This window comes from Drosophila navojoa, chromosome X, assembly GCF_054131105.1.
Source record: "Drosophila navojoa isolate 15081-1374.11 chromosome X, UAZ_NAV_1.0, whole genome shotgun sequence".
Classification (NCBI taxonomy): Eukaryota; Metazoa; Arthropoda; class Insecta; order Diptera; family Drosophilidae; genus Drosophila; species Drosophila navojoa.
In genome coordinates, this window is record NC_142895.1 from 28,408,167 (window position 1) to 28,427,049 (window position 18,883).

Genomic DNA, 18,883 nt, shown 5'->3' on the forward strand with positions numbered 1-18,883 from the left:
ATAGCATTCACGATGGCTGAACACCGTATGCTAATGTTAACATGCAGCAATCGAGCGCGCAGCCTACTGGCACTGTCAACTTGTTGCAATGAAAATTAAATTTGAAAACGAAAGCAATCTGGCAGGCTCGCAAGGAAAAGTCGTACGACTCAAAAGCAATTTGTTAACTCTGTAGTGCTAACTTCATATTTTTTGTTTGTTTTTTTTTTTTTTTTAATATATTTTGTTTTGATGTTAGCATAGATGGAACAGCAACAACGTGTGCAGTTGCCCTTGAAATCGTCATAGCAACGGACGCACAACAAATGAATTGTTAGCTTTTGGCTATTTTGCTTTTGGCTTGCGTTTCTCGCGCAACAGCAGACGGCACGCTAGCCGAACGCTTGGCATTCTTTAACAGAACATTCCAAATTCAAAGTGCACACAGACATAACAATACACCAACTATGGCTATGGATAATGCAAGGTAGGTCAAATCGAAATTGGGTGAATTTCTTGTTCGCCCTCTATTAAATTGTTTGTTTGTGTAAATGGTTTAGCTTGGCAATGGAATTGCTGCGAGCCGCCACAGAACAAAATGAGGCCACCACACCCAGTGCCGAACCCATTTCCAACAGCAATTCGAATACCCATTCGGATGCCAACATCTCCAACAAATTGCCAGAATACGTGTCCAGGTTCCGCATCGATGGGCAGCCCATCTTGCCGCCATTGGTGAGTAGTTAGAGCAATAGTTATAGTGGGCGTGCCATCACTGAAGCATATCCAACCTAGATGACAGCAGAAAAGCGACAACTGATGCGAGAGCTGCGCGAACGCGCTATGCAGCTGGAGGCCAAGTACAAGCAGGCGCAGGCCGTCAGATTGGCTCCAGACGTTGCTAACAACACCAAAGGCGCCAGCAACTTGAAGAGCAAAAGTTACGACAAAAGCAGCAGTAGCAGTAGCAGTAGCAGCAGCAACAGCAGCAGCAACTTGAGCAACAGCACCATGGAGAACCCACATAGAATGCCGCAGCTGCAACAAACGGAAACTTTTATCTATGACAGCACACGACGTTTTCAACCGCAATCGCAGCCCGTAATGGATCGTCCCCAGACGCTGGACATTGAGCCAAAGAGAGCATCGGCAGTGAATGTAATTCCAACCATTTGCGTGAATCCACCGACACCGCTCTGCGAACAGCCCCAACCGCAGCCACAGTCACAGCCACAGCCAAAGCCAAAGCCTCAACCACAGCCGAAGCCCACAGCTGCGGCATCTCCCGAGTCCAAGGGCAGCCTATGCTCGCTCAGCACCCATCATCGCAAGCTGAACAACATAACCACGCGCATATTGCAGTTTGAGCGCACGGGATTGGGCAAGATGACGCCGCTGAAGCCGCAGCCAGCCCAACTGCTCTGGCAGAATGAGACGATCCTGATATCGGACAAGCGTATGCTGCGCTCCAGCACCAGTCCCTCACTAAGCGCTGCCCAAGGGAACGATGGGCAGTTGCATCGCTCTCGCTCCTTTACGCTCGAGGAGCCGTCGCAGGCGCTCGTGGAGCACATGAAACGCGAGGGCAAGGGGCCGCTGATACCGCCACCACCACCGCTGCAGAGGACATCCGCGTCACCAGCCACGACTGCCAGTGCTCCCACAGTCGCCCCGCTCACGCCTCCGCGCTGCCGCTTAGCGGGTAACGTCTCGTGCTGCTCGTCGGCGCACAGCTTGGCGCACCTGCGACGCGACACCATCGAGTCGAAGGCCAAGCAGGTGCAGCGCAGCGTGAGCAGCAGCCTCGTCGATACGCTGAAGTCCCAATCGGCTCCAGCTGCTGCAGGCAGGCGCCGTGGCGGGGTCTCCGCGCGCCAGCAGCAGCAGCAGGCGCAGCTAGAGGAGCTGTTGCAGCGGGCACTGCACGAGACCCACGCCGCTGCAGCGGAGAAGCAGCACCTGGCGCTGGCCAAGAAGCAAATGTTCAAGGACATCAAGAGCGCGCATCGCGATCGCTTCCAGCAGTTGGTGCAGTACCAGCACGAGGAGCAGCGCCGCATGCAGGAGGAGTTCGATCGCCAGCAAAAGTTCCTCATCGAGCAGATCTGCACGGAGATCAACGTCTCCGCCTACGCCCACGAGTCGCTGTCGGGCGGGCGCAGTCCGAGCGGCGTCTCCGAGTACACTAGCACCGATGACCTGCCGACGCCGTCCCAAGTCTCGCCCAGTGACACGATCACGCCCATGAATCTCACCATGGACATATCAGAGCTGGACGCGCTATTAAGCGATGACAAGGACAAGAATTCGGCAGCGACTACGGCACGCAAGCGACTCTTTGACATGGGCAGCGAGTCCGAGGGGCCCATGGAGCTGCTACAGAGCGCCGTCAGCTCACCCAAAGCCATGCCGTTGCGCAGCCGGAATGCCAATACGAGCCCCAAAGCGAAGGTCAACAAGAAGACCGTGCAGCGCAGCCATTCCAAGCCGCCGGCCTCGAAGAGCAGTTTCAGTCCAGTGCTGTTGGTCAGATCGCCGCCGGCTCGCAGAGTGGCCAACAAGACGTCGACGCCAGCATCGCCGGCAGCCAAAGGCAATCCCCGGAACCAACAGCAGCAGCCGCAGCCGCAGCAGCAGCAGCAGCAGCAGCAGCTAACAGTAACCAAGAGCCGACGCAGCAGCTCGCCGAGCCGTTCGACTGTAAGTAGTAGCTTGGCAGTGCGCCCAGAGTTGGGCAATAATGCTAACAAGAATATTTCTTCCTCTCTTCTGTCCTAATCCCGAATTTGCTTACCATGTTGCACTGTGGCCATGCCAGCAGCGTTTTGTGGCCAAGAAGTAATATGAGTGATTGAACATATCGAAGCCAAGCAAGTGCCTTAGCCCAAACGTTGGGCAATCTTTTGGAAACAATATACACAAATATATATATTTATATATATACCTATATTAGCTAAGCCTTTGACACGTTTCCATATCGATTGTTCAATAAAAAAGCAACGAGAGCTAACTAACCAATAAACCTTTCTCAATACGATCCACACAATTTCCGAAACGCAGCAAGAGCCAGCTGATCGACTAACTAACTAATCATTGCCTTTCTCAATACGATCCACACAATATTGTTATTAACTCGCCCTCTGATCCCCACCAGCGACTGGCAGCGTGCCATCTGGAGGTGGACAGACGCCATCAGGCTGCCACAATTCTGAATGCTGCGACGCGCGGCTTCCTGGTGCGCCGCCTCTTCCGCACGGAGCAGGTGCAACGCATCGTGCAGACCATACGGGACACGCTCATCTTTGTGCTCAACCTGCACATGGAGACGTGCGGCAAGAGTCTGGATCAGGAGGAGCCGGCCAACATACGTCTGAAGGCGCGCCTCCTCCAGCAGGTAAGTTGCCCTGAATTCCACATTCCAATTTGCTCATTTCTAATCATGATTATTTACATATGCCTCGACAGCTCTGCTCGGCCAGCCGTACCCTGCACCTGATCTTCTTCCAGACGAGCATCAAGGAGCGCATGGAGATTATTGCACGCGATCGAAAACGCATTAAGACAAAGCTTTCGACCTCGCAAGCCAAGCATCGAAACTAACCAACATTACTCAGGGAAGGAGGGGGCGTTCCCTACTCCCAATGACCACATCCACATTTGGGTGTTGTCAGCTCCTTCAATCACTCTCTCTGTCTCTCTCTCACACACACACAACTTTTTCACTTGCATACCACACGAAGACTACGTTGCCTTAAAGACTAATTTTAATTCTACTCTATATAGAATCGCAGATTCGAAATCTGCATTGACCAATCTAACATGAAGTTAGGATTTTATTTATAACGAATGCACTTGCAGATGAACTGCTCTAAGTTAAACTATGTTTGCTTTAAGATTCTTTGGGCAGCAAAGAGTTTGGAGCTAAAAAAAAAATGTATATATATATATATAAATAACGAAAAGTATATAAATAAACCAAAATAAAATAATAAATACTAAAAAAAATAAAAAAATTAATAAATCAAATAATAACTTATACAAGTCAAATAAAAATATGAAATATTAACGAATAATAACAAATAAATACAGGCAAATAAAAATGAATAGAAAGAAAATATAATGGAAATAAAATGTAATAATGAATATAAAAAAAGAAATAATAAACAATAATTATATGTTAATATAAAACAGAATGTAAAGTGTTAATATACAAGGAAAGTAATAAATATAAATAATTTTCTATTTGAACACAAAGTTTGGAAATGTTTTAATTGCTTTAAATTAACAAAAGAAAATTGTAATTAAGTATTTAGCATTTGCATGACACTAATCAGCTGGAATATTATTGCCCAATGTTTACTATGCGATAAGGCCGCAAAGCTGATAAGAAGCAGATGGCGTTTGCAACAAAGAGGTACGACAGGGACGAGAGCAAAAGGGAATCTAAAACATTTCAGGTTTGGCTTAACAATTTGTTTATTCTTTTTGTTTGTTTTGTTTGGGTATCTGTTGAGTATTCGGCAGTTAGGGGTCGCTTAGGCCGTCTAAAACTTAGTGCAACCTTAAATATATACAGGCCCAGCGAGCCTAATTAAATCGGCGACGGGGACTGACTGGGGCGGCAGACACGACAGAAGCTGTTAAAATAAAAAGCGACGAGAGCACATAATCGAAGGAGATAGACACATAATCCTATATTGCATACAAGATACTCATATACACACTCCTGTATACATATTTTCTGCATGTATGCATATATATGGGTGTATATGTGCACATAGGCATGCGTATATGTATGTATATCATAATTGTATTGGTATAATTGCATATGTATATATATATATATATAACATTTTCTGTAGCATTATACCTAGACATGCAGACACAACAAGAGGACAAGTTGAACATTAAACACACGCACGCACACACACAAACACACACACACACACACACACACTGTGGCCGTACAGACACACACACGAGTGTGTGTTTGCGCATTTGCACATTGAACATACGTATAAATACTTAATGTGTGTATAGTACATATAGTATAGTATAATAAAAAATTAACTAATTATTTTATATAAAAAGCATACAAATTCTAAGCCCGTTTGCAATATGCCCATCCTCTTCTGGTTGGTGTTTGTTTGTGGTGTTTCGGTTTCAGTTTCTTTTTCTGCTTCTGATTCGTTCTCTGAGCCTGCTGTGGCTTAGGTGAAGCTGCAGCAGGAATTGGTCTTTTTCGCAGTTTTGTAGAAGGCCTTGCTCTGCATGGATAGTTGCTCGGATTTGGTGACCATGTCCTCTAATTTCTCGCCGCGCTCCAGCACCGATTCAATTGTGCTCTTTAAAATGATTTTCGTTTCGTCCAGGTCGGTTTGCATTTTCGTCAGCGGATCCGCTTCTTTGGGATCCTGGTATTTGACTAGAAACGCAGGCAGCGAATCGAAAGCAATGCTCGATTCGGTCCCGGTCTGCCATTGGTCGGCCGACACCGTAGCCGAGAAATCATCTAATATCTTTGTGATTAACGTGTGAGCTACACGATGCGGATACTCGTGATCGGCGATAAGAACGCCAGCCAAGTTGTCCGCCCGCACATAGACATGGCACATGTAGGCGTCCTGTTTGACGGACTGTCGCAGTGCCGGCTGGGTGCGTTCCACAATAGTCTTCGACGCGAAGCTGCGAGGTGCACAAGCATATGTGATAAATGGGCCAAATTATAGGTCAGCGACGGGGCTAATTGCGCCGTCGCCGTAAAAAGCCGAGCCAAAACTCGAATTCTTGAATACTCACGTCATGAACTCATTGACTGTGCCACGTTGAAAAAACGAGAAGGACTGCAAGTCCGAGGTTGTCTTTAATAGGCGCGCTTCGCTGGCACCCTTATAAAATACACTCAGTGTGAAAAGCCTAACCATATTTTACGATTTGTATGCGAGCTGAAAAATTCTCGTCCAATTGGTTACACTTGACTCGAAGTACAGCGCTGTTAATGTCTGCGAATGTTTGGTTGATTTCAATTCGATTGCGAAGGTGGGCTTCAGTTCAGTTCTATATGTTTTGTTACTGATAAAATTTTCGAATTCTATTAATTTGTTTAATGCGCGTCTTCGTTTACTGTGTGAGTACGCACAGCTAGTTTAACATATACATATGTCTATACATATATCGATAGCAATGTTTATCAAAAAAGTAAACGACGACGTGTAATCAAAGCGATACTTTGATATCGATATAAGTTGGCACTGTTGCGCTCGTTAAACTACTATGATTTGTGGGTTAAACTGCCCAATATAATTCGCAAATAAAGACAGAAAAATGGGTTACCTTTTACAATACGCAATCACAACAGGACAATCAATGTATTCAGGAAGCTGTACATTTTTTAAACTTTATAAGCAAATATTTATGTAAACATATTTGGTTCTAAGCCTACTAAAGATAGTAACAATCAAGACTATTAATTTGGTGTACCACCAATGCTGACGGGTGCATTAGTTGACTCTTTTTGCTTTAAACTCTTTTCAAAGCGCTCGAATTCCTTGTTTGCCATTTTGTCAGCTTCGTCAAACACCTGCTCAACGGACTCGACTTCGGGTATATAGAATTGAAGCATGTTTTGAACGCCATTCTTGAGAGTTACGATCGAGCTCGGGCAGGATGAGCACGATCCCTGCATTTTCAGCTTTACAACGCCGTTCTCGTAGCCCATAAAGACAATATCGCCGCCATCCTCCTGCACTGTTGGTCGGATGCGCGTGTCGAGCAGCTCTTTAATCATCATAACCGTCTCATCGTCGTCCTCCAGAATCTCGGTATCTGCATTGGCCCGTGCCTCGTGCAGTATGGGCAAGCCGCTGGCAAAGAAATCCATGATGATTGCAAAAACTTCAGGCTTTATAAGGCCCCATTCTCCAGATTCTTCCTTGGATATGGTAATAAAGTCGCCGCCAAAAAATACAGCACGGACACCTTCCACACGGAACAGTAGCTTAGCTGCAAGCAGCTGGTTTTAACGATGTTGAGCAATAATATATTAACCAAAGCTCACCCAACGGACTACAATGAGCTGCCGCGGCACTGGGAAAATCGTACGTATTTCCTTTTCCCAGCACTTCCACACCGGGCAAGAACTTCAAGCTGTCCGGATTCGGTGTATCCTGGGTCTGAATAAACATGCTGCGCTTTACCATGTGGCCCAGCACCGGAACTGCAACTCCAGCTGGCCGGAGCACCGGCTGATTGGTTGGCCCGACGGCCAGAGTCGAATATGAGTTACGTGCGGCTGTCGATGCGCCCATCTGAACGAGATCCCGGGCTACATGCTGACAACTAAATACGATATTGTGAGCTTCTTTTGTGAATTCGATAAAACAATATTCGTACGTACATTGGGTTAGCAACAAGGCGCGTATTACGCATAGTGTGCTTGGTAGCGTATGAAATTAATTTCGACATTGCGTACTAATTTATTTGTTATAATTTCTATAGATGAGCCTGCTCTCTTATGTACTAACAATGATCAGCTGTTGGGCTCAATGTTGCCAGATAGCTGAATATGTAACTCGATAGTTGAACCATTGTTAACTACTATCGATTACATTAATTCTTGGACTAACGTATTCAATCCGATTAGTAATAATTCAAGTAACGTAGACAAATTGAGTTTTTCTTTTTTTTTATTTATTTAGTGTTAAGAAAAAAATAATGATAAAACTACATACATCTGTATTAATGCTATATTTATAAACTCCCCACGCGGTGCGTCCAATGTGAGCACATTTTTTTACGATAATGTCGAATTGTTGAAGTATAATTTAAACAATTAACAATTAAGAGCGTTACGATCGGATCCAACCGAGCTCGAAAACATACTGATAGACATACTGATTTTGTTTCTCTTGATATTCTAAAACTTCCCTAACTCTGGCTCTAGAAATCTCTAAATTTGGTTGGTTCTACAAAACTGTTGTATTTTGCCGAGTCTGCTGTCCTCAACATTCATCGAACTATGATTATCCCGGATGGACAGACAGCAAGAAATACAGATTACAGGAAAACAATATAACTTTAAAAATATAAATATGTAGTAGCGACATATTAAATAATTACACTTCTAAGACTCGGCTAAGATACATATGCATATAAATACCTATATATGCATACACTGTCTAGTACTCCTCATATATGAAATTTGTGTTGAACAAAGAGTTGCATACATTGACAGCCACATTCCGCCGTGCAATCTTCTTGGATCGCCCGGTAGCTGTGAACTCCTGATTGTCCACGATGACTCCCAGCCGCTGCAGCACATTTGGCTTCTCACCGATAGAGCCGTAGTCCAAATACGATAGTCCCGGACGCATCTGTGGATGATAATTACAAGGTATGTGAAAAACCAGCTTTTGAAATCGCATGCGGATTAGGCCACTTACCACGCATAACAATGTGGCTGGATGCATGCTCTCCCAGTTGAGGGGCAATTCGGTACGAACGGGAGGCTTCTTGGGCTCCTTTGGGGTGACGACCACTGCCGCAGCATTCTGCGAGCTGGCATCGGCTTGCGGTGCCGATGAGTTTGTGGATGACGGATGCATCTCGGGCACAATGTAGCCTTCGCGCTCCCACTCGGCGAACAGCTTGTAGATGGCAAAGGAGGCCAGGTTTAACATCGGCACTTCATCCTCTGGCGGATTGTCATTGCTCTCCGTGTCCATGGGCTCATTTTCGCCCTCGCTCTTCACGTCCTGCTCCGCACCCGTCTTTGTCGCTGGTTTCTTCGGCTTTGGCGTCATTTTGGCAATGATGTAATCGCGCAAGGCCTTCTCACACGCCAAGTTCTTGGCGGCCATCTTCGAGGGGCCCTTACCCTCGTACTGCCTGGTGTTCACCGTGACAATGGCCGTGAAGCCGCCATCCGGATTGCTGTTGATGGTAAAGTCACTAATATTAATGCCCTTCACCTCATTGAGGGCCATCAGCGCGTTCTTGGGCAACATGGACTTGCGCAGCTGCCGATTTTGCCGCAATTTCTTATCGCGAGTGCGTTCTACAAATAAATCAATTAAATTCAATTCACTTAGGCTGGTTTGATGTGCGATTTCAACTCCTACCCGATGACTTCTTGCGCTTTTGGAATATTTTCTTAAATGGTATTTTGCCACCATTGTCGGATTCCATGGCGCTGTTTTCGTTGGTGGAGCTCATCTCGATGGCGTCGTTGCCATCGTTGACATTAGCCATGGGCTCCTCCTTGATTGGCATTGGCACGCTCATCGCCTCTGGAATCTCTGGCGGCTGCGGCTGGGGCTTGGCTGGCATAGCAGCCATCATGGGCGTCTGTTGAGCGGCGGAAACATTTGGATTCTAAACGAAAAGGTCTATTATTATTGAGCGAACAGCAGTGCAGGATACATTTTTTCTTTCTTTTTTTTTCTTCTTTATCCATTTAATATAACATATTTGCAATTTTCCCTAAGCTAGCATATACTTATTTTAATTACTCTTAGAAAAAAAAAAAAAAAAAAATTGTAATTTCTTTTTAGTCTTTTAATTTGTGCGTTAATTCATAGAATTTATATATATATTGCTTTGATAATTTATATCGCGTAAATGCATATTTGTGTTCTTTGAATTAATGAAAGACTAAATATTTTAATGCCAAATTGTTTGCTTGATTTTTAGACGAATTTACAATAACTATAGCATTTTATTTTTAGATACTTTTAGATATTTACTGATTTTTTTTTTTTTTTTTTTTTTTTTTTGCAATTTCGAAATAATTTGTTGTATTTATATATATAAAAATATGAATAGAAGAAATTTAAATGAAAAAAATAAGGAAAAGAAATAAAAATTAGAATTATAGAGATTACGGTTATGGAGTGCCACGCCTATGGCTCAAGCTTAAAAGCAAAGGCCCGACAACTGTGTCGCTCCTTTGCGAACTATTTATGTATGTATGTATACCAATGTCTTGAAATGTCTTACATGCCATTCAAGGGATCTACAAACTGCGTGGGCGCTGGCTTGAATCGCAGCAGGTGTACCGGCGGATTCTACTAAAAACCATAGTTCAGGAATAGCCATGACCACTCCTACAACCCAAAGTGCCCAAACGAATCATGCAGACGCGCTGCACCAACGAAACCATGAGCCAACCCAATCGATGGTTTGCGTCAATCACATAATCACATCTAATCAAACCCCTGGCGCCTGGCAGCAGCTGACCCAGCTGACCGCCGTCAGCCTGGCAAACTAGCCAGGCCAGGCCAGGCTTTGATCATCTCGAATAGGCGTTCTTGTGCTTCGTTTGGGTACTCAAGTGAAGTAAATGAGCATCGCTATCTAACGCAAAACTAATAATTTTAGTTACAATTTTGGATGAATTGATTTTCAGCAGCAACAAAAGTAACAAAAATAGCAAGTCCAGCTGTTTTCTCTCTCTCTCTTCCTCGCTTTCCCTCACTCTGTCCTTTTCTTTTCCATACATAATCCAACACTCAGTCTCTCTATGAGTGTGTGTGTCTGTCCCGGTATGTGTTGTATTTAGTTTTAACAATAAAAAATAAAATAAATAAACTTTCAGGGCTGGACAAAAACTCTTGGCACTTGCTATTAAAGAAACTTTTATTGGCTACTGCAAATGAATTCACAATTGGATTGAGACACACATTTTCAATTTGTGCGCTGTAAATTATATAAATAAAAATAGAATTACTATTATTGCAGAAATCGTATTTTGAATATGAAAACAGAAGTGAAAAGAACTAAACATAAACGCAAATGAATGCGAATGCATACACACACATGTACTTGGGGACATGCATGCATATATGTATATACGCGCGAATACATCATATACACATGCACACACACTACGCATTCACAAAACACCAGTGTGCGTGTGTATGCATATCTATGAGATGAGCAATTTTGTAACTGTGCAAATGAATGTATGTATGTATGTATACCAGTATCGATTAGAACTACCTTTGCATGAATGTATGCGCCCTGTAGAAGCACACATGCATACAAATGTAGGTATGTATGTATGGATGGAATAAGGTAAAATGGGAAAATAAAACCTTGGTGTGCCGCAATATTTTTTTTTTATAAATGCATAGGTATAACGTACATATCGCACATATTGATCTTAGAGATGTACTGATGCTCTGTTATATATGCAAAAGTACGCAAATACGCAAACATTTTTCATTTGAGACAGCATGAAATTAAATAGACGCTGGTGAGTAAATAATCGATCATGAAATACATTTCAATACATATTAATGTGTGTTTGAATGTATATACACAATTATAGAAACGTTACTATTTCAACTTACATAAACGCCACCCGAAACAAATTGTTTATTTACCACGTTCCTGCGACTGCGATTCATTTTAACTGTTTGACTTTTAATTTAACACTCCGGCAGACTACTACGACTTAAGGGAAACTCTTCCTTTTTGGTAAACCTAGAAGAGATACTTATATCGATTGTGGACAGCTGATATCTGGTCATCGGCATAAGTTGCCGATGGGTCACATCTCTCATAAATTTATCGTTCAGCATGTGCGTAATCGGAGATTTCAAATTCCTCCATAATTATCGATAGCAATCCCTGATTGGTTGCGATGTAAACAAGTTGAAAACAAAAATACCTTAATAATAATTGTATTTATTTGGCAATTTAATCTTTCATTCTGAAACTGAGAACAAATTACTACTGTACAGTACTCTGGTACACAAATGCAAGAACTTGTGTGAAATGTATATAGTTTATTTTGTTTTGCGCTTGCTCTTACTGGCCTTCGACTTTGCTTGCGGCTTGTTTTGTTCATGGGTGGCTCTATAAGTTCCATGTAATTTATCCAGCCAGCCCGTAACGCCATAATTGTAATTGAATCTATGAGAGAGTACAATGAAGATGATTACAATGAACTTATGCAGTAAAATTGACCTTACTTGGCATGATGATAGTCGTGGAAACGAACAGATCCGCCTGACCAGGGAAAACTGTAGCCGGTATGATCGCTCATCGAGTTTATGACTGCCAGGGATATAATGCCCCAGGCAACGACGACGTGAGTGCCCAGCAGAGAGACGGATATGCCCACTGGGAGCAGATTAGCTACCACGTGCTCAATGGGGTGTGCATAGAGGGTCATAGCAGCCACGGGCGCCGTCCATTCGTGATGCTTCTTGTGCACGTATTTGTAGACGGATCTGTGATGCATCAGGCGATGCACGTAGTAAAACATCGTCTCTTCCATGATCACAAAGATGACAAAGTCGCGTATGATGCGTCCAAAACTTGGCAACTGTCGGATATCGGTGATGTTGTTGTGCCTGAGCGACACTTCGTAGAGCAGCCAGGTGGTAAAGAAGTTCACCACAGTTAGGTTAAATGCGACCACCTTGACGGCCTTCCATAGACGGCCAAGATCGACCGGCTCATTCTGGCCCGGCTGTATCTTGTACTTGCGCAGGAATTTCGGTCGATTTGTGATGTCCATGATCGTAAATAGGGCAGCATAGATCCAATAGACGAAAAATATAATAATTGTGGTGCCGTACACCCACAGGCGCATCGGATCATCGCCAGTGACATCGAGTAGCGCTATCCAGCGCGCCTGCAGCGCTTCGCCGGCATAGCGCCAGCGCAGAGCAAGGCTGGAGAGGATTGTGGCTGCGACCATGGCTAAATCTCAACTGCTATGGGCACAGCGCGTCAGATATATGGGTTTTGCACAGGATACTCTACAATCGAATGGGCATATCAGCTTTTTAAGCCACCTTGTGAAGTCGCGGAAAAACTTCGGCAACCACTGATGAAGGCGGCTCTGGCAGCTATTCGTAATATGAATCTCATTTGACCTGCTGAATTTGAAAGCCCAATGGCTTTTAGTACAGTCAAAGATACATATAATATTATATTTAGACCATGTAATATCTGCACATGTGTTTTTGTTTAATGGACAAAATTACAGATAAGATGATATCCAATCAATCTCCATGATCTCATGACAAAATATCTATTATCTACTGAAAATATACGAGATAAAATGCATACATTTCTTTTAGAGGCCTTGGAGGTGGGAAAAAGAAAAAGAAAGATGAATTTCTAGTTGAAGTCTTGGATTGAGTTAATTTGCCTATAATCATGATATCATGGTTGGCTAACTTGAAAACTATTTTGGTGCCTGTTTTAAATTGTTTGGATTCAGTAAACTTTCGAACTAAGCTGATTTAAATTTGTTATTTTTGGAACCAATTTACTTAGCTGAGTTTCTCCACTAACCATATGGTTAGTGGTTTCTCAAATTGTAGGTAGTTTAGAGTGCTTTGTGATTCGAATTGGAATTGCTTTTTTACATTTTCACTGATTAGGTAAAATTGTTATCGTTCTGTCGTAGTTCATTTATAAGAGATTAACTATTGCTAGGTATTATTAAAGTCATAGATTAGTTCTATTTTTAATCAGCGAGGGTACACGAATTATTGTGCCCAAAGTTCAAGAAATCTCTTTCGAGTGTGGTTCTTTCTTATTTATTTCTTATATTTCTTCATTCTTTTATTTTGTATTAATTTTATTCGTTCGTGCTGAGTGCGAAGTGTACATACATCAATGCTTACTACTAGATCAATTTGTTTTAAAGCTTTTATAACATACACATTTACAGCACGTTCTCATTTTTGTTGTTGTTGATAATTGATAAATATCAATGTTTTGATGTCTATAAAAGTAATACCCGATCTGATTTTCCAGCTTGGCTATTATCACAATATCGTGTGCACATATAGAAATTGCAAAGGAACAGAAGAAAGCTAAAAACAATGCAGCTCCTTATGCTGTATGAGTGTGTGTGTGTGGGTGTAGGAGCAGCTAGGGTACAGAGACGAGCAGTGGGAGGGGCCTGCGCCAGCTCCCGCAGATGAGCTCACTTCACTTCATGGTCGAGTCGGGAAAGGCGTCACGGGGCGGCACAAAGCTCAGCATCATAATGTGGCGCGCATAGGATTTGGTTGCACGGAACAGCGAATCGGTGCCATGCAAGCGATCCAGGACACCCAGAACACCGAAGCAATTGTTGAATCTGAAAGAAATCAGATTGTATGAATAACTATGGATGTATATAAATAAAAAAGTATATATACATATACAGTATATGCATAATAATTTAAATAAAAGATGAGAATCTTTCAACAATATACTATACATTTTTATAGAACCATCAATAATTTGTTTAGGCTATAGAAAGAATATATGCGAAGAATATTTGAGGAATTGCTTTGAGAGGATATTTTTCTGTGACAGATGATATAGTGCTTCAAGCAATATGTTAGCTTTGAGCCTCAGAGACTATAATGTGAAACAGCTAAATTTACACATCAAGAGAGAATTGTGATTAGCAACAAGATTAACGGATACACAGACAGAAGGGTCTTTATGGCTATGGCTGTATATGTATGTAAGCGAATCAGTATTTGATAATGCCATAAAGTTTAGATAAGCCTAAGCAGGTTCATATACAAGTTCATGAAGGAGTGCTTTATAATAAAAGCCAAACAGATAGAGTAGAGATAATAAACGGCTATTGCTATGGACTGGCGGGAACTTAATTGCGAACTGAACTCCAAACTCACTTCAGATGATGAAAGTCGTGCGCCTCGGGGCTAGGAAAGAAGGGCAAGTGATAGCCGGAGTGGGCGTTCAGCGTTGAGAGTATGGCCAGAGCGAACCACAGCCAGGCGGTGGCCACGTGACTGCCCATCAGGAATACGCCCAGGAACGGCGGCAATAGGTTGCTGAAGATGTGCTCAATGGGATGGCAATAGATGGCCGTGACCGATATGGGAGCGGTCCACTCGTGATGCTGCTTGTGTATGAACTTGTAGATGTACTTGTGGTGGAGCAGGCGGTGCGAGTAGTAGAAGCCCAGCTCCTCCATTAGTATGCACACGGTCAGCTCGAAGCAGACCCAGTGGAAGGTTGGCAGCTCGCGAATATCGCTCAGGCCGCGCACCGTCATCAGTTTGTAGCTGAGGAACGCCAGCGGTATGCCAACAAATATTTGATTACAAATCACACGCCAAATGACCTGCAACACAAAGGGAGACATTTTAATAATACTCATCGTCATTCACAGATTTCAGTCTTCAACTCTGCATGATCAACTGAATGAAAACTCATTGCGCATTCGTCACCTTCATTAGGCGTCCGGCCTCGACGGGCTCATTGGTGCCCGGCTGGATTTTATATTTGCGCAGACAGGCCGGACGATTGGTCAAGTCCATGAATGTATAAATGCCGCCCACGCTCCAATACACGATCATTGTGAATATGGTAGTGCCAAAGACCCAGAGCACCATGGGATCATCGCCTGTGAGCAGGGAACAAATATAATTTAATATGAATAAACATTTTTAAAAATGGTTTTCCTACATCAAATAATTATTCAATTCCATGAAATACCATTATTTTATTTATCACACTTATTAAATTAATTGGCAACATCTTATCTAACTTAACCGAAACAAACTATCATTATCAATATTATTATCAGACTAAAGTTTCCTTATCACTACACATATTATGGCCAATCTCATTCGGATTAGAGTTATCATAGTCAATGTCATTGTCCTTTTCATTATCAGTAATATTACAGTTATAATAACCATTAGTGATTTCACGATCAATTTACCTATCCTTAACATTATCCCTGCCCTTTGTATCTTCATTTGTATTTTCATTACTCTTATCACTCTTATCACTCTTGTCATTATCAAATGAAAATTCATGAGCAAATTTATTAGTTTATCACTCTCAGTGCCATTTTATCGTCATTCTCAGTGTCAGTATTTCGAAATACCTATCAAACGATCTATGACACCCATCCCATCCCATCACGTATTGCCAGAAGCAATAAATATTAATAGATCCAAGTGTTAGCAGTTAAATGCCCTTTGGCTTGCGAATGCCGGCATATACATACATACATACATATGTACGTATCTGCGTATCTGTCTATAGTTGAGCATATTATTTATTTATTAAAAGATATTCACATATGTAGAGTCAACTTAATGGTCAACTATGAAAGGTATGCTTAACGTCTGAGAGAGCAATATTAATAATATATATTATATATTATACTTCAATTTGGACTCTAACGGCTCTTTTGTATCTGTGTATAAAAGTTTAGAGTGAACCTATGCTTAGCTATGCTCAATTTCTTCAACGTTAAACCACATCAATTTTCTTTGAATGAACACGGGCCCAGGCCTAGATAAAGCTTTAGAGCATTCATTTTCCTTACTTCCTACCCCGCTGTGCTCATATTTAATTTTCTTTTTATCTTAAATACATTTGAATGGGCATGAAAAAACGCTCACTTAAATAAATAAACACTTCCAATCGCACACTTACAATATATTTAACACTATGCAGTAAATATGGGATCCTCTACCTTTTTAAAAAGAGCTATATACTGAATAGTATAAATCATAAAAATAAATATCTGTTATCTACTTGAAAGCGCCTTTGCCTTTCTCATATATGTATGCAGCTGCATAAAGATTTAATTGAGCAATGGAACTGTGTTGCACAGTGTAATCAGCGCTCCCCGTTTAGCCTTTGACTGTATGTTGACATGTGTGTGTGTATATGTATATACATATATCTGTGTGCATGTGCGAATTAGTAAACAAACCAGATGCTATTTATTGTTGAATCTGTTTGCTTTTGCGGTTGTCTCTGGATGTGAGGCAAAAGTGCAATTTGTGATATCTGACACTACAAAGCCAAGCGAAATTAAAGAAAGAAACACACACACACACACGCGTGGACATACATACATAGTTAAAAGTCTTGAGTGCATGCGCACTAAGTGGATGAGATTCTTTTAATGTTCTTTCACTTCTTTACTTTGCTTCTACTTTTTGCTCATTCTCTTTTGTGCACGCTCAATCGTTGTGTTTATGTTGGCCAACTTACCAAACATGTCGATGAACTTATCCCACTGCGATTGCCAAAAGTCTCCGGAGGCGCCCCAGAAGCTCTGCAAATGCCTAGTGGGCAGGTAAGAAAACTCATTGAATTTATCCATGCGACGCACAGGTATATCGAAAAAAAAGAAACACAACAAATAAATATAAACAAAAATAAAATAAATAGAATGCGCAGCGACTGTTCTCTAGGTGTCGCTCAGTCGGCGGCCGTCAAGCAACTGATTTTTGGGTCGGAATGGGGAATGAGAAAGCGCAGCTCAGCGCGTACAAAGCCATACAAAATGAGAGGAAGATAGAAAGAGTGCAAGAAAGAAGCAGGGAGGGAGAGAGGCGTAGAAAGGCTTTTCTTTACTGCACTCATATATTTGCATGAGTCTACACACGCGTGTCGTCCGTTACATAAAGCTTTCGAAGCTCAGTGAGCTTTGCATCCAGCTTGAAAATATGCAGTGATCTACATACGTATGATCTCGGAACTATTGTGAGTTTTAGCTTAATATACATACTATGCAGATATTTTAGGTATTTATATTGATCTGTTTTTTTTTATATATGTTTATGCATATATGTATATTTAAGTATAGTCGTTCTGCTGTGGTATTCAAATGCAATTCGGAAGAAATTTTAGTTCATTAGTTGATAAATACTCGTACATGAAGTCAGTACAAGTATATTCATTTATAATACTGATCACGTCAGTATACATTCCCATCTGATAGTATGTAGTAGAGTCTAATCATTTTTTTCCGGTGAAAATATTTAAATTTGAATATACATTGTATGTAAAGTCGTGTACTCGTGCTAGTGTTAAACCTGATAACGGCGCTTTATATTAGACAAACTATTCAGCATTTAAATAAATCGCTGCTTTGAGCTACAATACTCAATCTCAGATTGGTTTTTAATCAATTAATTTACTGTTAGCCCTAACATCGTAGGCAAATTTCAAACGGCTTTGATTTGAAGTGGTCATATTTAAAGTTGAACTAGTAAAGGCAAGCAACATTAGCTTCACACTTTCAATTAGTTGATCCGTAAACCACCAAGGCATAGGAAGAAACGCCTAAAGCTTTAAAGCTCACCGTGTGATCGATGCATGATGTATGCATGAAAGTGTCAAGCTTTACGAACACAAAGTGCTACATATGCTTACCATGTCAGGACATTGCGAAACAATATGAAAGCGGCCAAGGCGCACGTGATAATAAATATAACACTATGTAGCGAAGATAACCACAGCGGGCTATCCACTTCGTCTGTCCAGTTCTGTCCAGCCGCCTGTGGCGTAGCTGCCGGCCCACCAACATCCAGGGACGTGTGGGCGACAGCAGTGCCTGCCGCCAATTTCGATTCGCCGTTTGCGTTGTTGGCGCTAATGATGCCACTGCTGTTGCAGCTGTTGTTGTTTGCATTTGGTGGCTTTTGAGCGGACGCTACATATGCTGGATTATTGGACATAGCTGTGATTGATTAGGTTTTGATTTTACATTCCACCTGGATGAAGTAAGTCTCGTTAATCGGCTTCACTGGGGTATTGCGCGCTTTATTGGTGTTCCTGTTATTTTCGTTCGTGTTTGTTTTGCTACGCTTTTTGATGTCCTTGACATTCAAAGCCCTTCGATTTTTCCGTTGAATTTTGTGGAGCTCCCCAGCATTTAAATGCGGTTTGCTTTAAATATTTTTAGAAAACCAAAGGGCTAGCATTTGCTGTTAACTGTATGTCAGCTCCTTTGACAATAAAATCGATGTGCCGCTAAAACGGTAACTTGATTATTTTGAACTTGTTTCTGTTTAGGCCCTTTGCCGAAAGCTTAAATTTACACAGGCGCACGTATTTGCGTGCAATAGTATCGTCAGCGTCAAAGCAACATTGAGCGTCTATC

The 18,883-nt window shown here is 42.2% G+C and overlaps 6 protein-coding genes across 12 annotated transcripts; 1 reads left to right on the forward strand and 5 right to left on the reverse strand.

Annotated features, from left to right (window-relative positions):
- Positions 1 to 57: 57 nt before the first annotated feature.
- On the forward strand, positions 58 to 3,876 carry Cp110 (Centriolar coiled coil protein 110kDa). Of its 3 annotated transcripts, XM_018108713.3 has the most exons (5): positions 58 to 466; positions 540 to 714; positions 775 to 2,679; positions 3,134 to 3,373; positions 3,445 to 3,876. In XM_018108713.3, exons 1-5 carry the CDS (start codon positions 447 to 449, stop codon positions 3,577 to 3,579), a joined length of 2,475 nt encoding a protein of 824 aa, XP_017964202.1. In that variant the 5' UTR covers positions 58 to 446; the 3' UTR covers positions 3,580 to 3,876. The 3 variants fall into 3 exon arrangements, with proteins under 3 accessions (XP_017964202.1, XP_089120963.1, XP_089120964.1); XM_089264837.1 differs by lacking the exons at positions 3,134 to 3,373; positions 3,445 to 3,876 and adding an exon at positions 2,798 to 3,001; XM_089264838.1 differs by lacking the exons at positions 3,134 to 3,373; positions 3,445 to 3,876 and adding an exon at positions 2,801 to 3,001.
- A 561-nt stretch (positions 3,877 to 4,437) lies between these two features.
- On the reverse strand, positions 4,438 to 6,150 carry Ykt6 (YKT6 v-SNARE homolog). The gene is made up of 2 exons (XM_018108711.3): positions 5,779 to 6,150; positions 4,438 to 5,664 (listed from the first exon to the last, which is right to left on the reverse strand). Exons 1-2 carry the CDS (start codon positions 5,901 to 5,903, stop codon positions 5,190 to 5,192), a joined length of 600 nt encoding a protein of 199 aa, XP_017964200.1. The 5' UTR covers positions 5,904 to 6,150; the 3' UTR covers positions 4,438 to 5,189.
- A 198-nt stretch (positions 6,151 to 6,348) lies between these two features.
- On the reverse strand, positions 6,349 to 7,537 carry LOC108656569 (NFU1 iron-sulfur cluster scaffold homolog, mitochondrial). Its single transcript, XM_018108708.3, has 3 exons — positions 7,376 to 7,537; positions 7,037 to 7,317; positions 6,349 to 6,981 (listed from the first exon to the last, which is right to left on the reverse strand). The coding sequence occupies exons 1-3, from the start codon at positions 7,441 to 7,443 to the stop codon at positions 6,446 to 6,448; spliced, it is 885 nt and encodes a 294-aa protein (XP_017964197.1). The 5' UTR covers positions 7,444 to 7,537; the 3' UTR covers positions 6,349 to 6,445.
- Positions 7,538 to 7,651: 114 nt separating this feature from the next.
- On the reverse strand, positions 7,652 to 11,494 carry DIP1 (DISCO Interacting Protein 1). 5 transcript variants are annotated; one of them, XM_089264840.1, is made up of 5 exons: positions 11,331 to 11,463; positions 10,000 to 10,674; positions 9,099 to 9,351; positions 8,421 to 9,034; positions 7,652 to 8,351 (listed from the first exon to the last, which is right to left on the reverse strand). In XM_089264840.1, exons 2-5 carry the CDS (start codon positions 10,072 to 10,074, stop codon positions 8,157 to 8,159), a joined length of 1,137 nt encoding a protein of 378 aa, XP_089120966.1. In that variant the 5' UTR covers positions 10,075 to 10,674; positions 11,331 to 11,463; the 3' UTR covers positions 7,652 to 8,156. The 5 variants fall into 5 exon arrangements, with proteins under 5 accessions (XP_089120966.1, XP_017964194.1, XP_089120968.1 ...); XM_018108705.3 differs by having other exon boundaries at positions 9,976 to 10,674; XM_089264842.1 differs by having other exon boundaries at positions 9,861 to 10,674.
- A 205-nt stretch (positions 11,495 to 11,699) lies between these two features.
- LOC108655933 (fatty acid hydroxylase domain-containing protein 2) lies at positions 11,700 to 12,688 on the reverse strand. The gene is made up of 2 exons (XM_018107755.3): positions 11,955 to 12,688; positions 11,700 to 11,895 (listed from the first exon to the last, which is right to left on the reverse strand). The coding sequence occupies exons 1-2, from the start codon at positions 12,686 to 12,688 to the stop codon at positions 11,769 to 11,771; spliced, it is 861 nt and encodes a 286-aa protein (XP_017963244.1). The 3' UTR covers positions 11,700 to 11,768.
- An 834-nt stretch (positions 12,689 to 13,522) lies between these two features.
- Positions 13,523 to 18,797, reverse strand: LOC108656566 (fatty acid hydroxylase domain-containing protein 2). The gene is made up of 5 exons (XM_018108702.3): positions 18,154 to 18,797; positions 16,987 to 17,060; positions 15,198 to 15,373; positions 14,637 to 15,091; positions 13,523 to 14,086 (listed from the first exon to the last, which is right to left on the reverse strand). Exons 1-5 carry the CDS (start codon positions 18,456 to 18,458, stop codon positions 13,936 to 13,938), a joined length of 1,161 nt encoding a protein of 386 aa, XP_017964191.1. The 5' UTR covers positions 18,459 to 18,797; the 3' UTR covers positions 13,523 to 13,935.
- Positions 18,798 to 18,883: the final 86 nt, after the last annotated feature.

Coding starts and splice junctions, on each gene's coding strand:
- LOC108656566 (XM_018108702.3), bottom strand. CDS start 18,458: ATGTCCAATAATCCAGCATATGTAGCGTCCGCTCAAAAGCCACCAAAT. Junction 15,374..16,986: donor TAAGTTCATCGACATGTTTG/GTAAGTTGGCCA, acceptor CCCTGCTCACAG/GCGATGATCCCATGGTGCTC. Junction 14,087..14,636: donor CACGACTTTCATCATCTGAA/GTGAGTTTGGAG, acceptor GATTTCTTTCAG/ATTCAACAATTGCTTCGGTG.
- DIP1 (XM_018108705.3), bottom strand. CDS start 10,074: ATGGCTATTCCTGAACTATGGTTTTTAGTAGAATCCGCCGGTACACCT. Junction 9,352..9,975: donor GTAGATCCCTTGAATGGCAT/GTAAGACATTTC, acceptor CTTTTCGTTTAG/AATCCAAATGTTTCCGCCGC. Junction 9,035..9,098: donor AAAGCGCAAGAAGTCATCGG/GTAGGAGTTGAA, acceptor ATTTATTTGTAG/AACGCACTCGCGATAAGAAA.
- Ykt6 (XM_018108711.3), bottom strand. CDS start 5,903: ATGGTTAGGCTTTTCACACTGAGTGTATTTTATAAGGGTGCCAGCGAA. Junction 5,665..5,778: donor ACAGTCAATGAGTTCATGAC/GTGAGTATTCAA, acceptor TGCACCTCGCAG/CTTCGCGTCGAAGACTATTG.
- LOC108656569 (XM_018108708.3), bottom strand. CDS start 7,443: ATGTCGAAATTAATTTCATACGCTACCAAGCACACTATGCGTAATACG. Junction 7,318..7,375: donor CGCCTTGTTGCTAACCCAAT/GTACGTACGAAT, acceptor TATCGTATTTAG/TTGTCAGCATGTAGCCCGGG. Junction 6,982..7,036: donor AGCTCATTGTAGTCCGTTGG/GTGAGCTTTGGT, acceptor AGCTGCTTGCAG/CTAAGCTACTGTTCCGTGTG.
- LOC108655933 (XM_018107755.3), bottom strand. CDS start 12,688: ATGGTCGCAGCCACAATCCTCTCCAGCCTTGCTCTGCGCTGGCGCTAT. Junction 11,896..11,954: donor CACGACTATCATCATGCCAA/GTAAGGTCAATT, acceptor ACTCTCTCATAG/ATTCAATTACAATTATGGCG.
- Cp110 (XM_018108713.3), top strand. CDS start 447: ATGGCTATGGATAATGCAAG. Junction 715..774: donor AGCCCATCTTGCCGCCATTG/GTGAGTAGTTAG, acceptor TATCCAACCTAG/ATGACAGCAGAAAAGCGACA. Junction 3,374..3,444: donor AGGCGCGCCTCCTCCAGCAG/GTAAGTTGCCCT, acceptor ATGCCTCGACAG/CTCTGCTCGGCCAGCCGTAC.